This window comes from Sceloporus occidentalis, unplaced genomic scaffold, assembly GCF_023333645.1.
Source record: "Sceloporus occidentalis isolate IW3139 unplaced genomic scaffold, rSceOcc1.0.p SCAF_1, whole genome shotgun sequence".
In the NCBI taxonomy this organism is placed as follows: Eukaryota; Metazoa; Chordata; class Lepidosauria; order Squamata; family Phrynosomatidae; genus Sceloporus; species Sceloporus occidentalis.
Window position 1 is genome coordinate 190,973,398 of NW_028316981.1, and position 11,800 is coordinate 190,985,197.

Sequence of the window (11,800 nt, forward strand, 5' to 3'; positions counted from 1 at the left end):
GCCTCCAAAAGAAAATGCCTTTTTTTTTTAATTTGCTCTAGGATCAGAATTTCTGTCCTGGGACCTTTCCTGAATATCTTTGGAATGCCTTAGTGTAGGAACTACCTAGGGCGTTATTACATGGGGCAAAACTGGAAGTTTAAAGTGGGGACAATGCAGGGTCATCCAGGGCTTAGGAACAAATTCGCAGCTGCTTTTCACATGACACTGCATGCAATCAGAAGAGAATCTAGGGTGAATGTGAGATCAATCAGGAAATAAGTAAATTTGCAAAATCACCTGATTTACGTGTCTATTTTGCTTGCGAATTGAGTCCCTTCACGTAATGCCAGCCATGTGGAAAGCAAGCTTCAGATGACTTCATTTTATTAAGATCACTTCGGAACAATTATCGGCCTGTCTCGCTGCTGCCATTTTTAGGGAAGGTGATCGAGAGGGCAGTTGCCTTTCAGCTTCAAGGGATCTTGGATGAGACGGATTATCTGGACCCATTTCAAACCGGCTTCCGGGCGGGCTATGGAGTTGAGACTGCTATGGTCGCCTTAGTTGATGATCTCCGTCTGGGTATGGACAGGGGGAGCGTGTCCCTGTTAGTGCTCTTGGACATTTCAGCGGCCTTCGATACCATCGACCATGGTATCCTTCTGGGTCGCCTGAGGGAGTTGGGTATCGGGGGCTCTGCTTTGCAGTGGTTCCGTTCCTACCTCTCGGGCAGATTCCAGATGGTGGAGCTGGGGGACTGTCGCTCCGATAGGAAGGCCCTGACATCTGGGGTCCCTCAGGGAGCGATTTTGTCCCCTATGCTTTTTAACATTTACATGAAGCCGCTGGGAGAGATCATCCGGAGACACGGGGCGCGGTGTTATCAGTACGCTGATGACACCCAAATAGTTTTCTCTTTGTCTCCGTCTGATGCAGTAACTAAGGATGGCATCTCTCCTCTTAATGCTTGCTTGGAGTCGGTAATGGGCTGGATGAGGGAAAACAGACTCAGCCTGAATCCAGAGAAAACGGAAGTACTGGTGATTGGCTCTCCTGGTCTGGGTAAGGAAATTTTTCCACCTGTCCTAAATGGGGTCACGCTTCCTGTGAAGGACTCTGTTCGCAGTTTGGGGGTGCTTCTGGACTCATCGCTTCACCTTACTGCTCAGGTGGATGCAGCGGTCAGGAGCACCTGTTATCAGCTTCGGCTGATACGCCAACTGCGACCCTTCCTTGGCCGGGGGGACCTTGAAACCGTTATACATGCTCTGGTAACCTCTCGATTAGATTTCTGTAATGCGCTTTACATGGGGCAACCCTTGTACCAAACCCGGAAGCTTCAATTAGTGCAGAATATGGCTGCTCGGCTGGTTACTGGATGTTCCAGGGCCAACCATATAACACCAGTCCTAAAAGATCTCCATTGGCTGCCTATTCGCTTCCGGGCCGAATACAAGGTGTTGGTTATCACCTATAAAGCCCTAAATGGCTTGGGCCCAGGGTACTTGGAGGACCGCCTCTCCCCATACAATCCGCCCCGCACTCTCAGGTCGGGTGAAAGACATCTTTTAAGAGTTCCAGACGCTCGATATGTATCAGCTCAGAGGGCTTTCTCTATTTCAGCCCCTCAGCTCTGGAACTCCCTCCCCAATGAGCTCCGTACTTCCACCTCCCTCAATGCTTTCAAGAAGAACTTGGAAGACTTTTTTGTTCCGCCAGGCTTTCCCCCCGTGAGCCTTGTGGTCATTCTTTTCCCCGTGGCAATGTTTTTGTGTATTCCATTCTACACAGCCACTTGTATAGGGTGTTGTTGGTTTTTTTTTTTTAACTTTTTTTTTAATTGTTCTTAATTATTAACTTTGTATTATTTCATGCTAATGTTTCAATTGTCTTACTCTTTGATGTACACCGCTGTGATCGCTGGAATAGCGGTATAGAAATAAATTATTATTATTATTATTATTATTATTATTATTATTTCCCAGGGTGCCTTTTTTTGCCAAAGAGGAAGAATTTTAAAGGGATACGCACACACTTCCCTCGCTTTCCTTCTCTTTGCTGCTTTCCTCTTCTTTGCAGGCTGCAATTAAGGGAAGAGCTCATGGGTGAAGGCAGAGAGAAAGCGTTTTGAAAGTCCTCCTGCACAGGAGGCAGAAATGGAGGCTATGCCTTGGAAAAGGAGGACATGGAATCAGGAAGGCTTATGAAACCAGCCTCCTCCTTTCCCTCTCTCTCTCTCTCTCTCTCGTGTGTGTGTGTGTGCGCGTGTGTGCGGTTTTAGGAGTTTGCAAAGGGCAGCCTGATTCTGCCTTTCTCTGCAACACGTTTTGGGGCTTATGTGGCAAAGAGGATTCTCCCCCCCCCCCGGTATCCCCTCCCCTCCCCCCCAGAGTATGTGTGTGTGTGTGTTCACGCACACTTGTGGAAATGACACTTTGGAGCATGCTCAGAGAAGGTATTTCTAAGCAGGCAATGATAGCCAAATTGTCTCGTTTTGATAGCCAAATTCGCATTGTGCCCACTTTAATGTGGCTTTAACCTTTTGTTGTGCTCTGTGTGTGATAACCAATAGCAAATGGACTTGCTTTTCTGGGATGCCACCACTTTAACCATTTTTGGGATGGAAGCACATAGGATAAAATCCCTAGTAAAGTCCCTAGTAAACTAAGGAGTAAGATTTGAGAAGAAGGGATTCGACTGAATGGAACAATGAAAAAGATGTCTTGATTATGGTGGGGCTTTGTAGTCCTTGTTTAACCCACTATTTCTCATGGCTTGTTTAAAGTAAAAATTGTGGGGCTCCTTGTTGCTTTATTTCATTAATTCATTTGGTTTCTATCCCAGTCGGGACTCAAAGCAGTTTACGGGCAAAACAAACAGTATGCAGTACAGTATGAAAGTTTAAAGAGTCTTAACTCTTAACATTTGGTAGTGGGTTCAGGAACCACAACAAGGAGAGGTACAGGTTGTGAATGTTCCTAAGAAAGAACCTGAAAGTGTATATAATTGTAAAATAACAATCTGCACACATACACACACACATCCTTGTAAATGTGTATATTTAGATAGATAGGCAGACAGACACACCGGGGGGGGGGGTGTGCCTTGGGATCATCTGGGGTCTGCTCCCAGGACCCCCATGAATACTAAAATCCATAGATGCTCAGTTCCCATTAAATACAATGGCACTGTAAAATGGTGTCCATAAAATGGCAAAATCAAGGTTTGCCTTTTGGAATTCATATATTTTTAATGTTTTCAAGCCATGGTTGGTTCAGTCCATGAATACAGAAGCCCGACTGTATTGTCAGTACAGCCAGTTATTTGGAATACAATAAGATTATTTTATTTATGGCTTTATTTTTTTATTAAAATATTTTATTTCATATTTCCATTCCATATACAAATAGTATAACAAAGAAAATTACATAAAAACATAGATTCACACATTTCTTTCTCCATTCTCTTATTCCCCCCCCCCCACCCCACTTTAATTTTAACTTTTGAATCCCTTTTCTTAAAATTCTGGAGCTTAAAAAGCTAAAAAAAATTAGACAGTGTTTGCAGCGGTTGGGTTTTCCGTTTCGTTTATTCCTCTGAGATCACTGGTTGTAGAATAACTCCATTGTAATGAGCAAATAATGGTTTTGGCCTGATTGTTGGCATTTCATCATATAAAAGTCATTTGAGATGAGTAGTATCATGCAACTTAGTCCAGATGGTGTTCACATGCCTTTCTTTCTTTCTTTCTTTCTTTCTTTCTTTCTTTCTTTTTAAAACAGTAAATATAAGAGTTTCCACGTGCATGCATGGTCAGTTTTGCAACACAGCACATTCATCACAGGTTCTTAACATGTAGGCTGGTAGTATGTACTGTTTTAAATGAGATAGTATCATTTTTTTAACGTTTTCTAGCCATCCTGTCATTTTAACATAAATAACCAGTTTGTCCAATTTTTAATAAATGCCGGCCAGGTCAAGCTTCATGGCAGGGGCATGCTGCCCAGCCACCACCCTCCAGCTCCTTCTGAGTTTGGATGGGGTGCTGGCCAGCAGGAAAGGGAGATAGCGGCACCAATGGTGGCCACAGACTGCTCCCTTCCTCAGAAGAAAAAAGAGTCCATGAAAACGGTGTCCGCCACCTCCATGCTTTCCTATTGTTCCTATTGGTGAGTGGGAAGGGATGGCAAAGCTGTGGCCAGTTGTGTGGACAAGGGGATGCTGCTGCCCCAACTCCTTCCAGCTTTGACCAGGCAGGAAAGTGAGGCTGTGGCAGTCAGCATATTCACAGATTCTTTTCCTTCCATGTAGCACTGGCATCGCTTGTCCGGTGTTGTTTTCCCTCACCCAACAATCGTGGCCAGTGTTTTGTCTTCCCTCCTCGGTGACTGGGAGAAGGGGGGGAGTGACTGGAGGGTGTGTCCCCCCCCCCCCTTTCTACCCTCCCAGTGTGAATTTGAGTGTGATTTCTGGAGGATCTCCCTAGCTTTATTTATTTTATGGCTGGGAAAGTCTTCCTTCTTTCCTTCCTTCCTTCCTTCCTAAGCTCATCTTTATTTTACCTCGTTTGCTACATTATTATTTTTATTAATTTGTATCAGAGTCTGCACTGCCCCCTATTCATCTTTCTTTTACTTTCCCTCACCTACAGATATCATTATTATTATCTTAATAACCTGCTTGGCATTCTCCACTGCCCCCTCCACTTTACCTTTTCTTTATTTGACCTCCTCCCTGCACACACCATCACGAGTCTTAATTTCTTATTATTTCACCTCACCTGAGGGCATTATTATTTTACTAATTTGTCTGGGCGTTCCCTCCACTCTTCCCAGTTCTCCTTTCCTTTATTTTATTGCACTTGGGGCATTTTTATTAATAATTTTGTTCTACTTCATCTTTATTACTATTGCTGTTATTATTTTGCCTTGTACTCCCCACTGCCTCCTCATTCACATTATCTTTATGCTACCTGACCTACAGGCATTATTTTAATTTACGTCTCCTGAAGATATTGTTATTGCTGTTGTCGTTGTTGTTGATATATCTATATTTCTATATTTATTTTGCCCAGCACATCCTAATGCCTCCCAGTTCACTTTTCATTTTGCCTTTTCTTCTTTCAGTTTATCCTTTCTCTCTTTGTTTTCTCTTCTCACAATACCTTACCAACAGGAATCCTTTCTGGGATTTCCCTTCTTTTTAGGGAGGTAGTTACTTCATCAGAGAAATATTCATATATGATCATGTTAAAATATAGGCCCCATACAGACAGGCCAAAATAAAGCTGCTTCGGGCCACTTTGGAGGTATGCTGTTTAAATGATGCATGCATCCTAAGAGTCCGGAAGCCGCACCAAAGCTGTGCTCCAGTCCTTAGTCATTTAAACAGCATACCTCCAAAGTGGCCCAAAGCAGCTTTATTTTGGCCTGTCTGTATGGGGCCATAGTTGCCCTCTACGTCTACCTAAATATTACATAACCCCATCCCGTTTTTGCCATCCCAGTGTCCTATTTTTGTCTCAAAGAAGTATGGTCATCCTATACAATTGTCAGTGTGAATTTTGAGATAATGGGAAACAGATGGACATAGTCACTCTGTGAATGTCTTGGTTAATGAGTGTTTATTGAAGAAAACTAGGAGTGGGGTGAGAAGGACCTGTTTTTAAAGATGCCTGTTGTGCCCGGGAAGGCAAATATGGTGGATAGGTCCGATTACTAGAGTGCAGTACTTGAATAGTATAATTTAATCAAAAGGAACAGACCAAAAGGAGGAGAAGAAGGGTAGAATTATGTGTGAAACTTGAAAGTTGGAAGGCTGGCTAAGAGCATTTGAGTAAAAGCCAAAGAGAGGAAACCAACTGTGATATCAGTGTGGTGATCTGCTTAAGACCTCAAATCCAAATGGAAAACTTGGATGATGCCCTCCCAGATCAGTTTACCAAATATTAAAAAGAAGAGATATGGTAGCAGTGAGGGCCCTCAGCCATCCTGATATCTGTTGGGAAGTAACTTGTACTGAGAATGTAAGATTTCTCACTTGCTTTGCTGACAGTTTTATTGCCCAGATGGTGGAAGAAGCAAAAAAGAAATCAACTGTCCTGGACTTGTTCCTCATTAACTAAGAAGAATTAAGTCAGTGAGACAGTAGTAGTGGGTAGAAATGACCATTTCTTCTTAGGATTCATTGTACGGAGGAAGGGAGAAGCTGAGCGTAGCTAGACACATAACCTACCTGAACTTTAAGAAAGCAGATGATAATCTACGGAAATACTGGCTGAGTACCCATAATTAGAAGTACTCAAAGAGAAGGGTATTCATAATGGATGGAAATGTCTTAAAAGTGAAATATTGAAGGCACAATTCTGGATAGTTCCAATGAGAAAGAAAAGCAGGAGGCATCTGATGAAATGAGCATGCCTGCATGAAGCCATTTCACATGAACTGAGATAGCTAAAGAGGTTGCATGGGAACACCTAATTGTGTTAATGTTAGTTTCCAGGGCCAGGTAAACCACTTTCCAGGGTACAAAAGGAACCTATAGATGGAGTCTCAGATTTTCCATCTCCAGTGTATCTGAGAAATGATGGAGAATTTGAGGTCAGGGAAGCTGGAGCAAACATTGTCCCTTTTTCTCTGGAAGGTAGGGTGGGGTGGGGAGAGGATCTAGACACCTTAGCCCATTCAGCCTAATGTAAATACCAGGAATGGTTCTGGAACAGATCATTGCACTATCAGTCTATGAGCACTTGGATGTAAGTAAATACTGAATTCCATGTGATTTACTTCCAGGGTTAATGTGTAATATTGTAGCATATGTGTTTCTGTTACTTAAAAAAATGTTACAGATTTTGAACCATCATCCTGAAGTTACTCTAAGAGTGTTTTGAATGATGTCTTGTTGTATTTACAGGTGTCAGTGGATAAAGTGCTAAAGACATTGAAGGAAAATGCAAATAAAGCAACCAGTTTACTCCTGACTTCTATACCTCAAATTGGGTGCATGGAATGGGGAGAAACCCTACAGAACTTGAAAGTAATATCATTATTTTATTTTATTTGCTGTAGTTGTGTCCTAGGCCTTTTTCAAGACTGCTGTGTGTTCATTTAAATTGTGTGTATGCAAAAAAGATCAAGCCTTAATCCAATTGTTAGCCTCAGCTACAGGAGACTCATAGAAACAGTTGCTGAATAGTATCTCATCCTTTGTGTAAATTCCATTCACTGGGTCTGCTTTAATTGGACTCCTAATTGGATCTTGGGCCTGTTACAGACTGCCAAAATAAAGCTGCTTCAGGTCTCTTTGGAGGTATGCTGTTTAAATGATGCATGCATCCTAAGAATCCGGAAGCTGCACCAAAGCTGCACTCCAGTGTTTAGGAATGGAGCGTGGCTTTGGTGCGACCTCTGGACTCTTAGGACCCATGCATCATTTAAATAGCATACCTCCAAAGAGACCCGAAGCAGCTTTATTTTGGCAGTCTGTAACAGGCCCTGGTTATAATTAATAATACCCACAACAATAAAACAGAAATATCTGGCCAACCCCCTGAAGCCAAAAGCAGGAAAATGTCAGTGAAATAATGATAAAAGATAATGCTGATAAGGCTAATTTTAAATCTCTGGGGAAATTGTACTGTTTTTATCTGATGCCAGAAGTTCGTGAGTAGATATCAGAATGTCATGAGTAGATCAAAGAAGGATATTTCACCAACTGGGTGCCACCACAGAGAAGGCCTGTTCTTTAGTCTGGTTGTATACTGTCTCAGCTTGGAATTCTGTTTTATGTTTAGTTGCCTAGGTTTGTAATTGCAACTATGTTGATTTTCCTGTTTAGATAATCAACTATGTTGATTATCTTCAACCTGCCATTATTTTTTCCTCAGCTGAATAGTGATTTCCCTTATTAGTTGCTGTCCAAGTTGCAGAATGAATTTGAGATTGTGTTCACCTTTGAAAGGCTGAATGTGCATTTATCTGGTTAGACACATAAAAGGCAATGTGTTTTGAGCCAGTATAGGTGTTAACCAGCAAGACAGGGAAAAGAGAACATGCAAGGAGCCCTTGGGATTACTCTGGCCACATGAAAAAGAGTTCCTGTACCTTAAAGAAAGAAGAAAATTCAGCTAATGTTGCTCATAATATAAGCTATATCTACTGAAATTCATACACTTAAGCTACAAAGCGTGATTGGTGCTGTTTTCCACATCCTGGTTCTTACTGGAAGAAAATTCTGCAGATTGGATATAGCACTATGATCTTCAAGTGGATCTCTTTCATTCTCTAACCTGTTTCATTGTTTTGGCTATTAAGTCATGGCAAAATATATATCCAACACAGTATGTATAGAACAGGGTCTGTTTGGAATCTGTGTTCCAAATGAGAAGTGAGCCAATTTTTTAAAACAAGTTCCCTAGCACATCTTCTCTCAGTCCATACATTATGAATAAGTGCCCATCTTATGGAACTGTCTGTGTATTATTTTTCAGCTAAGGGAAGGCAACCTGGCGCCCTCCAGATGTTGATGGACCATAGTCCCTGTCATTCCTAGCCAGAATAGTCAATGGTAGGGGATGGTAGGAGTTGCAGTCCAGCATCATTTCTTGTTTGTACTTTAACAAATAATTAGCTACTATATAGTTATTTACAATAATCATTTGCTTGAGTTTGGAGGAGACGTTAAAGGGAAATTAGTGGACATAATTTACAACAGTTTGTAAAGTTGTATCTTGTAACTGTAAAAAGTCTTAAAAGATTTTGCTTATCAGTTCAGCTTGTTTTTGGTGTTCTTTATTTCAGAGTACTGTACAGATGTCTGTTATACTTCCAAAACATTGAAACCATTGGAAGAAGACCAGCAAGAAGATGGATATTTCAAGAACATGATAACATCCTGAAAGAGTATAGTTAAAACATGTGATGTTTCTTATTCTTGTCTGCTGCTATACCTTTTGTTTTGCCATAAAAATCTTACAGAGGCTCAGAAAAGGACAGTTCCCCCCAGGCTGGGCCTGAATTGGTTATAGACGTGACATTCCACAGGGTATGGATTTTAACTGCAGATATGTAATCATCATGTTTTATTGAAGGAGGAGAGAATATTAAGATATCAAGGGCTGTTTTTACCACTCATCCTAAAAATTGCCAGGCAAAGGTAAGACTGTTGTAGAGGCTCTTAACATCTACAAATGGCAAGAGCCCTAAATAGCCCAAATCCAAATATTAATAGATCAGTTGCATTGTTAAGCCTTCTTTTAGTGATACTTTTTTTAAACATTTGAAGAAATTGTTTTTGACTAGAAGTGTTTATGTATGTTTGATGCTCACATTTGCCTTTGAAAAAAGAACATGCTGCTGCATTCAACAAATAAAACCAAATGTAACCTCCTGCTGCATGTCTGGCTTATATGAAACATTGACTGTGTTTTTTTATTTTGGTCCTATGGTTAAGCAGATAAATTATTCAAGATCCTAGTGACATTAAAATGGATTTCTTAAATACTGGACAGCTCAAAAATCAGATTTAAGGAGATTTTTCTATACCCTACCACTCAATAAAGATGGCAAAAGTTACTTGTAATTTCTCGTGACATACATTTTACTGGAAAAGTGAAGTAATTCTCAACAATACTGCTTTTGGCATTTGCATTTATCCCATTTACCAAGCTGAGGTTCTACTGAGAGTGTTCTTGGTGTCAAACACAGCTTCGCCTGGGATCAGAAAACATTCATCAGTTTAAATTGATTGGGGAGTTTTTAACACTAAAGGATAGCTCTGATCTTTGGGAATGGTGAGTGGATAATCTCTTCTCTATTGAGCATGGCATTCTCTTTTGGGGAGGGCAGCAGTTTACCATTATTGGGCAGGGTCAGCACTGGCAGGAATTGCCCCCTTTCTCTCCTTGACCCATATACTGCCCATAGAAAGACTGGTTGCACTTACCAGAGATCTGAAATTATCACTTTCAGGTGGTTTTAAATGTTCAGCCCTTGTTGGAATATACAGTACCTCTTTGATTTGATTTCCAATGGAAAGAGGTCAGTTTTAGTGGAGTCAGTATTTTTCTTATGTTGCTTTTTCCTTGAAAACTTTATTAACATGTACCTCTTGAAAATGTGGTGTTAACATTTCCATCCTCTCACTTAGCATTTAGTCCTACACTTTTAAATGTAAACAGGGTATTACATTAAGCAATTTTGGCAAAGGTAATGAATCAGAATTTAGTTAAGGGAACGGGATAATATTCACATATACTGTGTGTGTGTGTGTGTGTGTGTGTGTGTGTGGCTTCAATTCACCTGTCAACTTAAAGTGATCCCAGAACATCATAGGGTTGTCTTAGGTATGGAGATTGGAGCCCAATTTCTTCTATCAGGGTTGGATGGGTGAGTGAGAGCTTTGCACTGAGGGCAGAACCCAGTGGTGAGGCAAATTGCCAGAGCTGCAGTGTGTGTTTCAAGGGAGAGATTCCCTTCCTGAATGTATGCAGATCTCCACATGAGTGAGCAAGCGAGTGAATGATCCAGCCAGTGAGTATATTCCCTGCTCTGTCCTTCCTTCGATCCCCACCCCACCCCCATAACCCACTCATTCATTCACTGCCATAATTGAAGTAGGCGTAAATAATGGGGTGTCCGGTGACTGAGTGAGATTACACTGGATCAGTTTCAATTAGTGAATATTTCTGATGTGGACAAGTTGCTGATAAGGAAGATAACTTTTTGTCTCAATCACTGTCCCTCTTGGCTGGTTATTCAGGAAGGAGATGCAATTAGATTTCAAATAAAACATTAACATATCTCTCAGGGAAGTGAATTTTCCATCTTGTTTAAAAGAAGCAGTGCTTAGACCACTTCTGAAAAAGCCCTCCCTGGATCCCCTGGACCTTAATAATTATAGACCAGTTTCTAACCTTGCTTTTTTGGGGCAAGGTTATGGAGAGGGAATTTGCCTCCCAACTCCAGATGGTTTTGGATGACATATGCTTCTTTGACCTATTTCAAACCAATGGAGTTGAGACTGTTATGGTTGCCTTAATGAATGTTCTTTGTCTTGGCACTGTTACAGGGAATTTGTCTATCTCCAGTGCTTTTTCGTATCTACATGAAACCAGACTAAGAGATCATCTGGAAGTGTGGTACAGAATACTATCTTTATATATGTGTGTGTGATTTTATTAAGATTAAAACAGTACACATACAGGTATAGACATCCAGAATACTATCAATATGCTAATGGCACCCAAATATATTTCTCCATATCTTCAAAAACAGCCTCAGCTAAAGATAGTGTGTTTCCACTGAACAAATTCCTGCAGGAGGTAATGGGCTGGATGAAGAAAAACAAACTGAAACTGAATCCAGACAAGATAGAGGTGCTTACTATTTGGCAATGTGCTCTATTTCATAGTGGGAACACGCCCTAAGGGTCCTAATCAGAGATTGGAAATGTGTCATCCGGTTCTAGATGGGTTTATACTCCCCCCCCCCCCAAAAAAAAAGTCACAGCTTAGGGTGCTCCTGGATCCATTTCTCCACATGTCAGCCCAGATGGTCAGGAGTGCCTATTATCATCTTCGACTAATAGTTCAACTGCTCTCCTTCCTAGAATTGGAAGACCTAAAGATGGTAGTCCATGTGCTGTTAACCTCAAGGCTGGGCTTTTGCCAATGCGCTCTATATTGGGCTACCTTTGGACCAAGTTTGGAAATTTCATCAAAACACAGCAGCCAGTTAGGAGTGAGCATATCACACCAATACTGAAATCACTCCACTGGCTGCCAGTTAGTTTCCAGGAAAAATAAATAGTGTTGCTTATT

The 11,800-nt window shown here is 41.2% G+C and overlaps 1 protein-coding gene across 1 annotated transcript in view; it reads left to right on the forward strand.

The window, feature by feature from the left end:
• The window catches only part of MTAP (methylthioadenosine phosphorylase), a 41,382-nt gene extending 31,885 nt beyond the window's left edge, over nucleotides 1-9,497 (forward strand). The window contains exons 7-8 of the mRNA XM_089510073.1: nucleotides 6,895-7,017; nucleotides 8,781-9,497. Coding sequence (XP_089366199.1) covers nucleotides 6,895-7,017; nucleotides 8,781-8,819 — 162 coding nt within the window. The 3' untranslated portion in view covers nucleotides 8,820-9,497. The remainder of the gene's footprint in view (nucleotides 1-6,894; nucleotides 7,018-8,780) is intronic.
• Nucleotides 9,498-11,800: the final 2,303 nt, after the last annotated feature.